A 15,921-nucleotide genomic window follows, 5' to 3' on the forward strand; every position below is an offset into this window, starting at 1 on the left:
GCGGCAAGGCCCGTGGGACCCGGACCTGACCCCCAGGAGGACCCCAGAGCCACCAATTGAGTGGGGCAAGGCAGGGTGAGTGCAGACCCACACGCGGCCCACGCGCCGCTGGACCGTGGCATAGGGGCCCGCAGCAGTAGGCACCAGCAGCTCGTCCCGCTCCGGCTCGCTGTCAGACGCTGCGTAGCGATTCAGGCTGTGGGCTCGCTTCTTGGGCCGCCCCGGCTCTGCGTCAGCCTCGGGGGGCAGGCACAGTGTGGGCACAGCAGTCGGCACGGGTGGGGGCGCAGGCCCTGGGGCAGCTGGCCCCACCTCGCCCTCCACAGGCTGGGGCAGCACATAGGCAAAGCCGCGGTGTGTGGGTGACTGAGGGAGGGAGCGGGGTGACATGGGGCGCTCTGTTGGCGGCAGCAGCTGCGGGGTAGGCTTCACCTTGGCTGTAGCTGGGGCTGGACCATGAGGTCCCCCAAGGGCCTGGGGAGAGCCTGGTCGGGTTTTGGTGGGAGTCTGCGGGGGCGTGAAGTGGCTGGTGCCTGGTGGGAGGACCTGCCGTGGCTTGCCAGGCACAGGGGGCACGCTGGCCCTCTTGACGCTGTGACCGTGGCGGCCTGGCCTGGCCTCCTTGGGCGGGGTGCCGGGAGCCGGGCCTTCATCCAGCAGGTACTCCTGGCTTCGAGACATGGGGCTGCTGGGCCCAGGGGGCCCGTCGCCTAGCAGCTCCTGTGAGCTGCTCATGTGCCGTGCCCGACCACTCAGGCTGGACTCCTGCCGTGTGGTGGCCCTCGGGGTGGGTGGCAGATGGCTGGAGGGCTTCTCAGCGGTGGTCCCCACCTCAGCTGGGCCAGTCATGGCAGCCTGCAGCTCATCACTGAGCTCGCTGTCCTGGAAGGTGGTCATTTTAGGGGACTGGCAGTCGGCCGGTGTGGGCTCAGGCGGGGGCGGAGACTCAATGGCCATCACTTCAAGTGACTGGGGCGCCTTCCGGCGCAGGGGGCCCCCCTCATACTTGGCATATTCAGCCTTCTGCAGCTCTGCCAGCTTCCTCACAGCCAGCATCAGCTTCTTCTGGTGTCCTGAGTGGGGTGCAGGGGGCAGGTCAGGTGGACCAGGAAGTGGAGGGCAGGGGCTGGGCTAGGGCAGGGCCGGGCTGGGGGCTGGGGCTGGGAGCTGAGGGCAGGGGCTGGAAGCTGGGGCTGGGGCTGGGGCCTCACCCAGCTTGGTGATGCCGATCTCCTGCAGGTCCTCCCAGGTGATATCAGTGATGAAATCGATGTTCTCATAGCCATTGTCCACCAACACCTTGTAGTACTGGGCCAGGCCGATCATGGACAGCCACACGGCCAGGTTAGCCTACAGAGCAGAGACACAGAGGGGCCACCTGGGCTGGCTGCCCGCACCCTGCCCATCTACCTGGAGCTGGAGGAGGAGGGGGCACGGGGCCAGCAGGGCACAGACAGACAGAAGGACAAACGGATAGGCCAAAGTGTTGGCACCAGAAATGTAGGCAGAGCCTCGGCTCAGGCGGCGGACACCGCATGCCCCACATCGAGCACATGCGAACGCACACGGCTGACCGCGTCCATAGGACGCCCTTGTCGGGGGGCGCAGAAGAAGGCACTTTCCCACCCGGCCAGGCAGCCACAAGTACAGCACCATGGGGAGACACAAACACACCCCAGAGTTGTGGACACAGACACACGGGGCCACACCTGGTACAGGAACACGCATAGGACTTGCACGCTGCGCTCCCAGCCAAGCACAGGCACCAGCACCCCATCCCGTGTCACACTCTGACCTCTCACCCACACCAGACACAGGGCCACACACATGCCACACAGCCACAACACACACACACAGGGCCACACACATGCCACACAGCCACAACACACACACACAGGGCCACACACATGCCACACAGCCACAACACACACACACAGGGCCACACACATGCCACACAGCCACAACACACACACGTGCCAACACCCACATCGGTCTGCACCGAGAAACACCCGATCACTCCCCGAGCGGCGTCCACACTCCCAGCTGGAATTCACTCATGCACCTGCTCTTAGTATACTCAGCCACCCCAAGGTGGGCGGCAAGGCCCGTGGGACCCGGACCTGACCCCCAGGAGGACCCCAGAGCCACCAATTGAGTGGGGCAAGGCAGGGTGAGTGCAGACCCACACGCCAGGTGGCTCTTGACAGCCACCAATCGCCTCTCCCACTGGGAGCCCAGAACTCAGTGTGAGACCCAAAGAGTCCACTTGGGTTGGGCTAGGCCTGGGCCCACCTTCTTCAGGCCCAGAACCATCCCACTGCACAGGCATCTCCCTTTTTGTTTTGTTTTTTGAGACGGAGTCTCGCTCTGTCACCCAGGCTGGAGTGCAGTGGTACGATCTTGGCTCACTGCAAGCTCCACCTCCCGGGTTTACGCCATTCTCCTGCCTCAGCCTCCCAAGTAGCTGGGACTACAGGCGCCCGCCACCACACATGGCCAAATTTTGGTATTTTTAGTAGAGACGGGGTTTCACCGTGTTAGCCAGGATGGTCGTGATCTCTTGACCTCATGATCTACCCTCCTTGGCCTCCCAAAGTGCTGGGATTACAGGCTTGACCACCACACCCATCCGCACCTCCCTGTTAATGACCACTGACCATGGCATGTGCAAGTATCGCTGAAAATGGGGTGTCAGCTATTGGTGAGGGCCACACGTGCGGTAGAGCGCGGGTGCACGCACGAAGTTGGTGGGCGCCTGCAGGATATTCCATGCACGCCTGCTGTGCAGGGGCTGGCACGTGCCTGGGTGCGTGTGAGCATAGCCCCTGCAATCTGCATGTGAGTGGCAGTGCTTGGAGGCCTGGTGGCTGGGGGTCTCTGTGGGGCAGCTTGCATGTGCAGGGAGTCCTGGTGAGAGCATGGACGTGGGGAGGGGACTCTCCTGGCTTCAGGCTCCCTCAGCTCCGATGGCCCCTGGACAGCATCACCTCGCCTCGGCCCCAGTGACAGAACAGGGGCTGACTGGGAGGCTCCCTGCTAGCAGGACATCCTTCACTCTCCTCTCCCTCAAGACCCTGAGGGTGGGTGGGGGCTGTGGCCAGGGAGGCAGGCTCTCTGTCTGTCTGTCCGCCCGTCCTGGGCCCAGCCCCTGGGGTGCAGGTGGCCTTACGGGTTTGTGCTCAGGCAGCCAGTCGGGGATGCTTAGGCCGCTGATCTCTGCCGCGATCTTCTTCCGGTGGCCCGGCTTGGTGACACCAATGGCCGTGAGGTCCTAGGCAGAGGGGAGGCTTGTCAGCTGGGGGCTGGGCCCGTCTGTGGGACGCAGCTGGCACCGGCGGCATGTGGAAAGCTCACCTCGGGGGTCATGCGGCTGATGGTGGGCAGGTCATAGCCAGCGCTGATGAAGTTGGGGGCGTAGAGCTGCAGCTGGAACGCGGTGAGCCATTGGCTCACGGCCTCGGCGCTCTGGAAGACACAAGGCACCCACTGCAGGCTCGCCTGCCTGGCTGTGCCCTGCCACCACAGCGCCTCCTCTGCTTGGCCGGCCAGCCGTGCAGCTGCTGTGTCCGCTGTCCACTGCTCCATCTGCAGCAGGCCCCGGTGAGCCTGGCCCGTGAATGATCCTCAGTCCACAGTCCCTGAGGCGCCTCCTGGAGCATCCTCCACCCTTCTGCCTTCTGGGATCTCCACTGGGGGGGGCGGGGGGGCTGCTGCTGTCCGCCACATGCCTCCCTGACTGTCCCCTGCTCTTGCACCAGGGACGCCCCGCGCCATCCTGGGGAGGCAGGTGGTGTGGCCCCTTGGGAGGGGGCTCCGGGAAAGGGGCCTCAGTCTGGACCAGAAGGTAGGCTCTGTGCCCACAGGCAGGGGCACCTTGCCTACTCCACTGTGTAGGACTCAGCCAGCAGCTTACGCCTCCCCAGCACGCAGGTGCACTCACACACCACACACCGTGCCCATGCACGCACTGCACCGTCTCATACCCAGCCCCTTCCACCTGTACACAGACACACGTGTCCGGCTCACAGTCACACCATCACACACACACCCTGCACACACACATGCACACATGGAGGCACAGGTTGGCCCACACGCACAGCCTGTACAACGACGACACCCATACACGCAGGCGGACACACACAACACACACAGACTGACAGACAGAGGAGAGGGTCTGGCCTGGCAATGCCCCGATCCCACCGCAGCCAGGCCAGGCAGGCTGTGTAGGTACCCGTCAGCCCATCGGCCTTACAGCCTCTCCCCGGAGCCCACACTGGGAGCACCCCCAAGCCCTGTACCTTGCCCTCCGATGCTGGCTCCAGCTTCTTGGGCGGCTGCTCCCCATAGATCTGCCCTGCATGGGCCACTGGAGGCTGGGACCGGGCCGCACCTGAGGACGAGAGTGGGTGGGGGACAAGAGCTGTTGGGCTGCTTTCCTCTGTCGGGCTGTGCGGCAGCATCCTTGCTCTTACCTGCAGAGCCTTCTGGAGGCTTGGCGGGGCTGTCCCCTGGGCTGGACTCGGAGACGGACTTCTGGGAAAGCACCGTTGCCAGGAGCTGCAACCCAGAAACACCGGCTTGTCGCCTGCTTCCAGCCCTGGCCAACCTAGCCCCGACCACCACCCCACCTACCTTGATACCCTCAGAGCCCGGGTGTAGGGTGTGGCCCCCGCTGCCCCGGCTGCCAACCACGCCACTAATGCTGCCGCTTCGGTCCCCACCTGCCAGCGTGAGAGAGCAAGATGAGGCCAGTGCTGGCCCCTGCCTGGCCCCACAGTGGTGCCTTGTGGAAGTCCTGCCACCTCTGCCCTTCAGGGACCCGGCTTACCTGCAAAAGGCTTCCTCAGCACCCAGATCTCCTCTGGGGGTGCAGAAGGTCCCGATGAGCTGCTTCCCTGCGGCAGGCTTGGCTCAGTGCCTGCTCGGGAACCTGTAGGTCGAGCACAGCCTCCTGAGACCTGGGCCAGCGAGGGCGGGTGCTGACACAGGGGAGGGAGGGCGGGTGCTGACACAGGGGAGGCAGGGCAGAGGCCGGGCAGCCACAGCAGGGGGGTCCTCTCTGCCTGCTGTTGTCTCCAGGGAGCTGAGAGCCCCGAGGAAGACCCCTCCCCCGCCAGACGTTTAGAGCAGGAGAGAGGCAGAGGCAGCCAAGCCTAGGCATCCTGCTGGTGGCCCTGGGGTCCTGGGGGCAGGGGGCCAGAGACTGCTGGGTGGTGTGAACGTCTCTGTACTGGGGAGTAGGGGACAGGCAAGAAGAACCCCACAAGCTGGAGCCAAGGCTCCCACTCAGGAGCTAGATGGCCGTGACCAGGGGCTGGCCCTGCTTGTGCATCTCCATGTCCTCCATCAGGAGTAAACGGGCCCCTGGTCCCTCAGAGCCGCCACGTGGAGCTTCACAGCCTGGGTCCCTGGCCTAGTCCCTCTCCTCAGCCTCCTGTTCCTCAGATGTGGCCAGCTCTTGCCTGCCTCAGCGCCTTTGGTTTTTCCCTTTTTTCTTCACCAAGAGCAGACACTTGAGTGCCTTTGTTGTTATCATTATTATTTTGAGACAGAGTCTCGTGCTGTCCCTCAGGCTGGTGCAATCTTGGCTCACTGTAGCCTCCACTTCCCAGGCTCAAGCAACCCTCCCACCTCAGCCTCCCAAGTCGCTGGGGCCATAGGCGCACACCACCATGCTTGGCTAATTTTATGTTTTGTAGAGATGGAATCTCACTATGTTGTCCAGGCTGATCTCGAACTCCCGGGCTTAAACAGTCCTCTCGCCTTGGCCTCCCAAAGTGCTGGGATGACAAGCCTGAGCCACCACGCCTGGCCCCGCCCCCTTTTAATGCACATCTCCTGCCACCTGGAACCCACCAGCCTCTCAGGGCATTCTCTGGCCTCCTCTGACTGCCTCATCTCAAGCAGGCCCTCCCTGTGCTCCGGGTCACTGGTAAGTACATGTCCTTTCATGTTTACTTCACTGTCCCCTGCCCTCTCCTGCCCCAGGGCGAGCTCCTTGGGAGTTGGGTCCCCATCTGTCCTGGTGGCCAGTTCAGAACCAGACGTGGTGGCACACAGTGCTTGGTGGAATGCACAAAGGAACAGGTTGGGAACAGATGAGGAGACGGCTGCTGGGGCACCCTGATGCTCCCCACTCAACCCCACACTGGCACCCAGAAAACCAGCCCTGCTGGGCCCCCACACGCTTAGCATGCTCGCTGCTTCCAGCCCCCAAGCCCAAGGTGCGCGGCTCCTGCCTGCCCCCCAGGGTGGGGTGGAACTTGCCTGCTCGCTTGACGATGGCCTCGCCCAAGGAGGACGGGAAGTAACCCACCCGGTCATTACCCGTCCGGTTGTCATGGATACAGCCCTTCCAACGGCCATCCGGATGCTGCTCGAGGACCTGGCCAGTAAGGTGGGGGGCGCTCAGGGAGATGCCCCATTTCGCAGTTTCCTGCCCAGTGCCCCCCAGTTGCGGCAGGACGGCGGTGTTCTGGAGTGCACACGCCCAGGTGCCGCCCCCTCCCTGCCGAGACAGCCCCTGAGGCCATGCTTACTGTGATGATGTCCCCCGCCTTCACATTGAGGCTGGTCAGGTCGTAATTGTTGCAATAATCCTTGGTCGCCCGGACCTGCAGGGCCGCCGAGGCCTCTGGGGATACAGGAGGGGGCCCCCCAAGTCCTGCGGGCTGATCTGGCCCAGCCCCAGCCCCAGCCACTGCCCCTCTGCCCTGCCTGGGCCCACCTCGCAACAGCTGCTTGATCTCCCTGCTGGCCTGGGACGTGGTGAACTGGTGCACGATGTCCAGGGCTGTCTGGCTGTAGGTATTCCTCACGTGGGCATTGATCCCGCTCTGCACATGTGAGAGGTGAGGCCCTGTCAGGAGCCCCTACAGCCCACTGGGTCCAGCACCCCTGGCCCCCATACTCACATCCAGCAGCAGCCGCACCACCTCTGTCTTCCCGCAGAGCGCAGCCTCATGCAGGGCCGTGCCGGACTTGGTCTGGCGGTTAATGTCGATGCCGGCTTGGAGGAGGAGCCTGGTGGGAAGGCAAGGTGGACAGGCGGGGCCTTCCAGCAGGAGGCCGGCCCCAGCACCCCCAAGCCAGGCCTCCATTTCCAGGTACCCCAGCAGTCTGGTTGGGGGCTGAGGACCGTCTAGCCCTGCCCCGTGTCTCTGACATTCACTGAGTGCTGAGCGCTTTTCCTTGTACTGTTTTTTTTTTTTTTGAGATGGAGTTTCACCCTTGTTGACCAGGCTAGAATGCCATGGTGCGATCTCGGTTCACTGCAACCTCCACCTCCTGGGTTCAAGCGATTCTCCTGCCTCAGCCTCTGGAGTAGCTGGGATTACAGGCACCTGCCACCACGCCCAGCTGATTTTGTATTTTTAGTAGAGACGGGGTTTCCACCATTTTGGCCAAGTTGGACACAAACTTCTGACCTCAGGTGATTCACCCGCCTCGGCCTCCCAAAGTGCTGGGATTACAGGCGTGAGCCACTGAGTCCGGTCTGCTTTTTCTAAGACAGGGTCTCACTCTGTCACCCAGGCTAGAGTACAGTGGTGCAGTCATGGCTTACTGCAGCCTCAAACTCCTGGCCTCAAGCAATCCTCCTGCCTCAGCCTCCAGAGTAGCTGGGATTACAGACATGCATGCCCATTTCCAGCTTTTTTGTTTGTTTGTTTTTGCCTTTATTTTTTATAAAAACCAGGTCTTGCTGTGTTGCCCAGGCTGGTCTCAAACTCCTGGGCTCCTGCGTCAGCCTCCCAAAATGCTGGGATTGCAGCATTTTTGAACCACCGCACTCAGCCACTTTTAAAAAAAAAGTAGAGATGGGGTCTCTCTCTGTCACCCAGGCTGGAATGCAATGGCACCATCCTGGCTCACTGTAGCCTCGACCTCCCAGGCTCAGGCAATCCTCCCACCTCAGCCTCTCAAGCAGCTGGGACTACAGGTGTGTATCACCACACCCAGGCTGCAGTGCAATGCACTGCATTTTTTGAGACAGGGTCTTGCTCTGTCACCCAGGCTGGAGTGCAATGGCACAGTCACCACTCACTGCAGCCTCAGCCTCATGGGCTCAAGTGATTCTCCTGCCTCAGCTTCCCAGTAGCTGGGTCTACAGGTGTGTGCCAACACATCCGGCTAATTTTTTTGTGTGTGTGTGTGTGAACTTCCAACCTCAAGCCATCCTCCCTCCTTGGCCTCCCAAAGTGCTGGGATCACAGGTGTCAGCCGCCGCGCCCAGCCCACAGTGAGCGCTGCTGAAGGGCCCTCCCTGTGCTAAGACTTCCCAGCTGTTATCTTATCTGATGCTAGCGTAGGCGCTGCTTTGAGCCCCACTTTTGGATGGGAAAGTGAGGCTCAGGGAAGTTCAGCACCTCCTCGAGCGCACCCAGGAGCAGCGGGGCCGGGACAGAGAAGTCACAGAAGCCCCTTTCCCAGCCGCTCCAGCTCATACTGTACATGGGCCCTGGAGGCCACGCCAGAGGCCTGACCAGGGACCTGGGACCCTGCCTGCTCTTGCCCCATCCCCAAGCCAGAAGCTGGTGCCCTGAGCCCCAGGCTGCTGCTGAACCCTGGGGACCCTAAGGCTGAGGCCCTCCCTGCCACCGGCTCTACCTGATGATGTCGATGTGGCCATTCTTGGCTGCGAGGTGCAAAGGGCTGGTGCCGTTGGGGTCAGTGGCATCTCCTGGGCGGGGCTCCAGCAGCGCCGCACACATGTTGCTGCTGAGGAGCAGCTGGACCACCTTGAAGGAGGGGTCAGGGTAGGGGGGCCCTGATGTGGGGCTCCCCAGCCCCACCCCACGGAGCTCCACGGGAGACTCACCCCAACGCGGCCGAACTCGCAGGCCAGGTCCAGGGGCGTCTTCCCCGAGTTGTCCACCATGCACGGGTTAGACTGGTGCTGTAGCAGCATCTCAGACTGGGGACCAAGGGCGCAGTCAAGGCCCGCACATCCTCAGGCTGCGCTGCCCTGCCCGGGCTGCCCCGCCCCTGCCCCCGCCCCTGCTGGGCCTCACCACATCATAGTGACCGTGCTGGGCTGCCAGGTGCAGGGGGATGTGGCCCTCATCAGACGGGATGTTCACGGCCGAGCCCGCCTTCAGCACCAGCTTCATGGGCTCCTTCCGGCCCTGCCAGGCCGCATAGTGCAGCGGCCGCATGCCTGGGGGGCGGGGGGGGATGCTGAAAGCTGACCTTTGACCCCAAACCCAACTCTGGAGGATGGGGGCTGCTGGGACCTGACCCCTGACCCCAAGCCCAACCCTAGGGCGTGGGGGATGCTGGGAGCTGACCACTGACCCCAAGCCCAACCTGGGGGATAGGGGAGTGCTGGGACCTGACCCCTGACCCCAAGGCCAACCTTAGGAGGTGGGAGGGTGCTAGGAGCCGACCCCTGACCCCAAGCCCAACTCTGGGAGGTGGGGGGAATGCTGGGAGCTGACCCTTGACCCCCGAGGCTAACCCTGTGGGTTTGGGGGTTGCTGGGAGCTGACCCCTGACTCCAAGCCCACCCTTGGCCTCCAGGACCCCGATCCCAGGAGGACCTGCCTGAAATCAGACTAAGACCCTGGGCTGAGACCTCAGCCAAGGACCCATGCAGGCCCCGGGGAGCCCCCCCTCACTTCCCCCACCCCTGCCCCCACTGGAGGCCCCTGGGCCAGTCTTGCCTTTGTTGTCCTTGATGTCCACAGCGGCCTGGGCCTCCAGCAGCAGGCTGATCAATTCCGTGTTGCCGTTCAGGGCCGCATGGTGCAGAGCCGAGAAGCTGGCATGGGCAGAGGACACATGGAGCAGAGGCCCCGGCGCCCCGGGCACCCTGCCCTCCCTAGGAGCCATCCTCCCTTCCAGGCGGGAACCGCGTGGCTCAGAACTCACCCATCTGGGTCCTGGAAGTTGACATTGATCTTCTTGGTGGAGCCTAGGAGCTCTGGGGATGGAAGGAGACTTGGTGAGGGGAGGCTGTGCCAGCCCCTCCAGGTGGCCTGAGGGCAGGGAGAGGGTGCCAGCCATCTCCCCAGCAGGCACAAAGCTGCTGGGCTCTCAGTCTGCAGACACTCACTCGTCCACTCGTGCACTCATGCGTTCAGCTCTGCCCCGCACCCCGCCCCAGGTGCCAGCTGCTCAGGACTTGGTGTCCCATTGCCGAGATGTGGGGGTTCACAGCACTGAGGACTCCGGCCTGGGGTCCTTGTCCTCACCTGGGGATAGCAGGCAAGGCGGTGCACCCACACCAGCACACACATGTGCATGCACACCCCTCCCTTAGGACACTGGCTGGGCACCTGCCAATGTGGGAGGGAGAGAGCCGGCCCAATCTGTCTCTCAGAAGGATCCAGATGGGGCCGGGGGTGGCCAGGGAGGCTGGAACACCCGGAAATGGGGGTATCTCTGGGGGAGGATCTGCGTCTCCACCGTGCAGCACCCCCACTGCCAGCCCTGGGCCACAGCCAGTGTGGATGAGCAGAAGTGGGAGGCGGGCGAGTGGGCTGGCACCTCTGAGCGACCTCACGCGAACGGCCGCCTCCTCCCCAGCGACTCAGAGCACCTGAGGCCAGAGGGGCCCATGCCCTGCCTTCAGGGACCCAGTGTCCTCCTGGGGCCCCCCGCATCCTGGCCTTCCCCGGCTGGCTGCCAGAGGAGGGAAGCCCACCGATGCCCTCCCAGTGGGCGCTAGTCCAAGCAGACTTGGGCCAAACCCCCGCCTATCTGGGCCGTGGTTACATAACCCATTTGTGGGTCAGTCACTCTGAGAGGGGAGCTGGCAGGACAGAAGCCCCTTTGTCCAGGCCCAGGACAGGGTGGGGGCGGGAGCTGAGGGCAGGGGAGTTGAGGGAGTCGAGGCACAGGGCTGGCTGCAGGGCTTACACAGTCACCCACAGCAGCCCCCGCTGCCCCGGCCTCGGTCCCAGCCACTGGACGCAGGGCGCAGGTCCCCTGATGACCCACGAGGCTGGCCAAGGGAGCCAGACAGCTGTGAATTCGAATCTCTGCTCTGCCACTCACCAGCCTATGGCCTTGGCTGCCGGCGCCCTCCCTGAGCTGGAGCCGCGGGTGCTAACGGCCTCCCAGAGGTGTGAGAGCATTTCCAGACATAAAGCGTGCAGGGCCTGGCACAAGTCAGGACTTGGTGCGTGGCGATTACTAATATTAGCTGTACAGGAATCCCACCCCCACCTTTCTCCAGCCAGGGGTTTCTCCTGGCAAGCAAAGGCGTCTCCAGCTTCACTGGCCCCTCCCCCACTGCTCAGACACTGCTGGCACCAGTGTCCCTTTTGGTTAGTGGCAATGCCACCCTTCCTGACCATGGCCCAGGCCAAAACCTTGGAGCCAGCCCTGGGGCCTTTCCTGTACACCTATAGCTTGTCTGTCAGCTCTGCCTCTCAGACATCCCCAGAGCACACTTGGAACCCTAGCCCTTCTCCCTGCGGCCACTGTCACCGACCTGGTCCAGGCCGGTATCTCTGGCAGGATTAGTGCCATCCCCTCCTCACTGGTGTTGCTAAGGTCCTCCCACATCCCTTGGTCCAACCTCCACACCCACCCTAGTTGGGAGTCCCTGGGAAAACATGAGTCAGGCTCTGTGCCATGGCTCATGCCTGTAACCCCAGCACTTTGGGAGGCTGAGGTAGGAGGATCACTTGTGGCCAGGAGTTCAAGACCAGCCTGGCCATCATAGCAAGACCCCATCTCTACAAAAAATAAAAAAAAATTAGCCAGGCATGGAGGCGTGTGCCTGTGGTCCCTGCTACTAGGGAGGCTGAGGCGGGAGGATCGACTGAGCCCAGGAGGTTGAAGCTACAATGAGCCGGGATCGCACCACTGCATTCCAACCTCCTGGGTGACAGAGCAAGACCCTGTCTCAAAAAAAAAAAAAAAAAAAAAAAAAAGAGGAGAGAGAACATGAGTCAGATCCAGCCACTCCTCTCCTGAAGACCCCCTGGCAGCACTGGTCCTGTCTCTTATACACATCTAGATGTGTATAAGAGACAGGGTTGAAGCTACACTGAGCCGGGATCGCACCACTGCATTCCAACCTCCTGGGTGACAGAGCAAGACCCTGTCTCAAAAAAAAAAAAAAAAAAAAAAAAAAGAGGAGAGAGAACATGAGTCAGATCCAGCCACTCCTCTCCTGAAGACCCCCTGGCAGCACTCACTGGGAGGGGAGGCCGACACTGGGCAGCGGCCGTGGTGGGAGGGGAGGCCGACACTGGGCAGTGGCCGTGCTGGGAGGGGAGGCTGAGATTGGACAGCGTCCGTGCGTGGGGCTCCTGTTTTGCTCTCAGTTCTCATTACTTCCACCATTACTGCTGTAGCTGCACAGCCCTCCAGACGTTCCTCTAGCATATAGTCTGCCCTGCCCAGGGCCTTTCCACATGCCCTGTGTGCATGTGTGGGCTCCTCTTCCCCAGTTAACCCCACAGCCTCTCTCACGTTTTTCAGGTCCTTACCCACAGGCTGCTCACTCAGCATGCCCTCCCCATCTGAAGTGGTGACCCTGCCCGCCCCGCAGCTGCTGTGCTTGGCTCTGCAGCCCTCATCACCACCTGCCACGTCCAGCTCCTTCTGCTCTTGCTCCTACCCATCTCCATCATTCAACTACCGGCACCAAGGGGACAAGGGCCCTCATCTGTTCTGCTCACGAAAGAATCCTCAGTGGCTAAAACAGTGCCCCGTGCAGATGAGGTGCTCAGTCAGCAGCAGACTGGACCCATCTCTTCATCCCCCACACCCTGCCTGGCCGCCGAGGGGACTTCATGGGCGTGTGGCCTGTGCTTGGCTCAGAAGGACCCCATGCCTGCGGATGCTCTCCTGTCACCATCTTGAAATTCTTTTTTTTTTTTTTTTTTTTCTGTCTGGAAACAAAGTTTCATTCTTGTTGCCCAGGCTGGAGTGCAATGGTGCTATCTTGGCTCACCACAACCTCCACCTCCTGGGTTCAAGCAATTCTCCTGTCTTAGCCTCCTGAGTAGCTGGGATTACAGGCATGAACCACCACGCCCAGCTAATTTTGTATTTTTAGTAGAGATGGGGTTTCTCCACGTTGGTCAGGCTGGTCTCGAACTCCTGACCTCAGGTGATCCGCCTGCCTCAGCCTCCCAAAGTGCTGGGATTACAGGCCGAGTCACCGTGCCCGGCCTGAAATTCTTATTTTTGAGCAAGGGGCCCTGCGTTTACATTTTGCATGGGGACCTGGGAATTATGTCGTAGGGCCTGCCACCATCCCTTACCATTAGCTGAAGGGAGCGCAGGTGTCACTGTCCCGTGCGTCCCTGCCAGGGCCACACTCAGGAGGTTCTCCCCCCAGAACACTGAGCCCCGCTCTTCCCAGCTCCAGGGTAGCCAGCCCTCAGCATGTCCCCAGGATTGCCCAAGCCAGGCCCTATCATCCCTCCCCCAGCTAAGGCAGCCAGAGTGGAAACCACCTTCTCACCCAGCCACACCTGCAGGGGCTGAAATCTCGGGGGGCTGGAGGTCAAAGCCCAGAAGGTGACAGCTGCTAGTGGGGGAGGATGTCTCCCTCAGGAAGGGGACCACCCCCATGTGAGAAGGAGTGCCTTAGTAAAGCCATCTCATCCCTCTCCCCACCCATGGTCTCCTCAAGGGGGAAAATGGCTGAAATTGGATGGAGGGAGCTTGAGGTCTTGGGACATGCTAACCCCAATTCCTGTGGGAGACAGTGGTTACCCAGGAAGGTCCCAGAACTGAGAAGGGCCTGGGGCTGGGGGCTGTTTCACCTGGAAATGGGTTCTCTGGATGAAGCAGGAGCGAGCATAACTGGAGGGGACCAGGGCCAGAATGAAAGCCCAGGAGCCCCCCTCCCTCTCCATGAGGTCCCTAAGCCCTGTGACTCTATGACGGTAAAGCCCTTACCCCTGACCAGCCCTCTCACTGCTATCCTGAGCCTGTCCCCAACTCTGGGATCTGGTTCATACCCCGGGCTAGAAGGGAGCTACTGGGGGGCTATTAGAAGGTGAGAGGGGGGCGGGGCGCTGGCCCTTGGTGCCCAGGGGCGTCCTCCAGGGCATTCTCAGACCTGCCTCCACGGACAGGGGGCCTCCCTGGATAGGGTCTGGGTCAGAGGGAAGAGTGGGTCCCTCCCGACCAGCAGGAGGCCAGCCCCTGCCCCGGCATCTCCCCCAGAACAGGCTCCTCTTCCACTCAAGGACAGCTGCTAAGTGTGTGCATGCGGGCACGGGAGGCTCCCTTCAGGGCGGGGTGAGTGGGGGGCTGGCTGAGCCTGGGGTGACTCTGGAGAAGGCGGTGGAAGGAAGGGGCCGGGCGCCCAGAGGGGACCATGGAAGTAAGGCTCATGGGGACAGCCCTGGGCTCAGGGGGCCCTGGAGGACACTGCTGGACACCCCCCACCTCGTGGCCCAAACTCAGCTGTACTTTACTGAATCAAAATACATCTTACTCCAAAGCAGGGCAGCGTTGCCATGACGACGGAGCTAATTCATGGAGGGATTTCTCCTCTGATTTATTACACCCGCCCCTGTGAGTCAGACAGCAGGAGCCGGGGCCAGGGCAGGTGTCTCTCCTGCCCCAGAGGCCAGGCAAGACAGGCAGAGACCCAGGTGAGGATGGAAGCCCCCAGAATGGCCACAATAGAAGGGAGGAGGAACCTCCCCAGAGCTGAAGCCCCCACTTCCCCGGCCCCTGGACCTGGGCCGTCTAAGGCTGCGGTCGTTGCTGGCATTTACTGAGCACTTACTGAATGCCTGGGCTCCAAGCGCCCAGGCTCACTGATCTTAGGACCCCGCCGTGAGGCTGACATCCCATCCTACAGACGAGGAGACTGAGGTCCACCGAGTTGGAGCTGTCTGTGTCCAAGGTCATGCGACCACTAGGTGGAAGCCTTTACCTTGCCTTCCCTCTCAATCCCTACACCTGATCTCCAGGCTCAGCTGAAGCTGCCTCTGCCCACAAGCTCTCCCTTTCTGAGCCCAGGGACCTGAAATCAGCTCGGGGCCAGGCTGCAAAGGCACCGGTGTGCCCTTTCTCTTACTGCACACAGTGGGCAGGAGCTGGCCAGTCATGGGCCGCTGGTAAAGTGCAGGAGTGGGGGGTCCTCCTGGGACTCTAGGTTCCCCCCACCGACCTCCCAGAAGCCAGTCCCAGTTCTTGGCATCCCCCTGGAGGAAGGGGAGGAGGACTCCCTGTCTTACAGTCTGTGGGGGTGGAGGGAGGAGGGAGGACGCCCAGACCCCACATGCCGACCTGCAGAGCCCTGTCCGTGCCTACACAGGTGCCCTGACACACTGACACGGCTATACGTGCGCAGCCGCACACGCGGCTGGTCCACACGCCCATCCATCCATCTCCCGCGGCCCCCAGGGAGGCTACGCGCTGAGCCAGGATCAGTGCTGGGATCAGGGCTCCAAGCTCCCAGCCCTTTCCTGGGGCCCCCACAGGGCAAGCTGGGGATAGCCAATGGTGGTCCCCCACTCCCTCATGGCCTTCTTTCCCAGCAGCGAAGCTGGGGACCTGGGTCGGCTGGAGCTTGGCTGAGCAGGGCCCCAAGCCCTTGCCCCCAGGCCGGCCCTGCCTGGAGTCCAGCCTGCCCTGGGCTGGGCGACCTTGGGCCTCCGCTCTCCCATCAGTAAATGGCCCCCCACCGGCCATGCCCCGGCAGCCACACCCCCAGCGTGATCCTGCCCCCCACCTTCCCTGCAAAGCGTGTTATTAAACGTGGGGCGGGGAGGGGGTCTGCCAGGGACTGTCAGCTCCCGGCTCGCCCCTCCCCGCAGGGGCCCCCTCACTGTCTGCCCGGTGCGTGTGGTGGGGGGGGCATCCGCCTCGCCCTTTGAAGGCCCCAGCAGAGACCTCCAGCTGTCAACCCGCAGCCTGGGAAGGGAGGGGGACAGAGGTAGGGAGGGAGGGATGCGAACGCCCGCGGCCCGGGAGGCGGGTGCCGCCAGGTGCCCG

At 62.4% G+C, this 15,921-nt stretch overlaps 1 protein-coding gene across 1 annotated transcript in view; it reads right to left on the bottom strand.

The window, feature by feature from the left end:
• Window positions 1-9,914, bottom strand: part of CASKIN1 (CASK interacting protein 1) — a 12,436-nt gene extending 2,522 nt beyond the window's left edge. Inside the window, exons 1-17 of the mRNA XM_011967039.1 lie at window positions 9,871-9,914; window positions 9,663-9,760; window positions 9,012-9,157; window positions 8,819-8,914; window positions 8,608-8,738; window positions 6,915-7,023; window positions 6,728-6,836; window positions 6,540-6,634; window positions 6,268-6,385; window positions 4,829-4,930; window positions 4,633-4,721; window positions 4,473-4,557; window positions 4,299-4,390; window positions 3,355-3,465; window positions 3,170-3,271; window positions 1,212-1,350; window positions 92-1,073 (exon numbers count right to left, since the gene is read on the bottom strand). Of these exons, the coding sequence (XP_011822429.1) occupies window positions 92-1,073; window positions 1,212-1,350; window positions 3,170-3,271; window positions 3,355-3,465; window positions 4,299-4,390; window positions 4,473-4,557; window positions 4,633-4,721; window positions 4,829-4,930; window positions 6,268-6,385; window positions 6,540-6,634; window positions 6,728-6,836; window positions 6,915-7,023; window positions 8,608-8,738; window positions 8,819-8,914; window positions 9,012-9,155 (2,504 nt within the window). The 5' untranslated portion in view covers window positions 9,156-9,157; window positions 9,663-9,760; window positions 9,871-9,914. The remainder of the gene's footprint in view (window positions 1-91; window positions 1,074-1,211; window positions 1,351-3,169; window positions 3,272-3,354; window positions 3,466-4,298; window positions 4,391-4,472; window positions 4,558-4,632; window positions 4,722-4,828; window positions 4,931-6,267; window positions 6,386-6,539; window positions 6,635-6,727; window positions 6,837-6,914; window positions 7,024-8,607; window positions 8,739-8,818; window positions 8,915-9,011; window positions 9,158-9,662; window positions 9,761-9,870) is intronic.
• Between the last annotated feature and the right edge of the window lie 6,007 nt (window positions 9,915-15,921).

Source organism: Mandrillus leucophaeus, unplaced genomic scaffold, assembly GCF_000951045.1.
Source record: "Mandrillus leucophaeus isolate KB7577 unplaced genomic scaffold, Mleu.le_1.0 Scaffold78, whole genome shotgun sequence".
NCBI lineage: Eukaryota > Metazoa > Chordata > Mammalia > Primates > Cercopithecidae > Mandrillus > Mandrillus leucophaeus.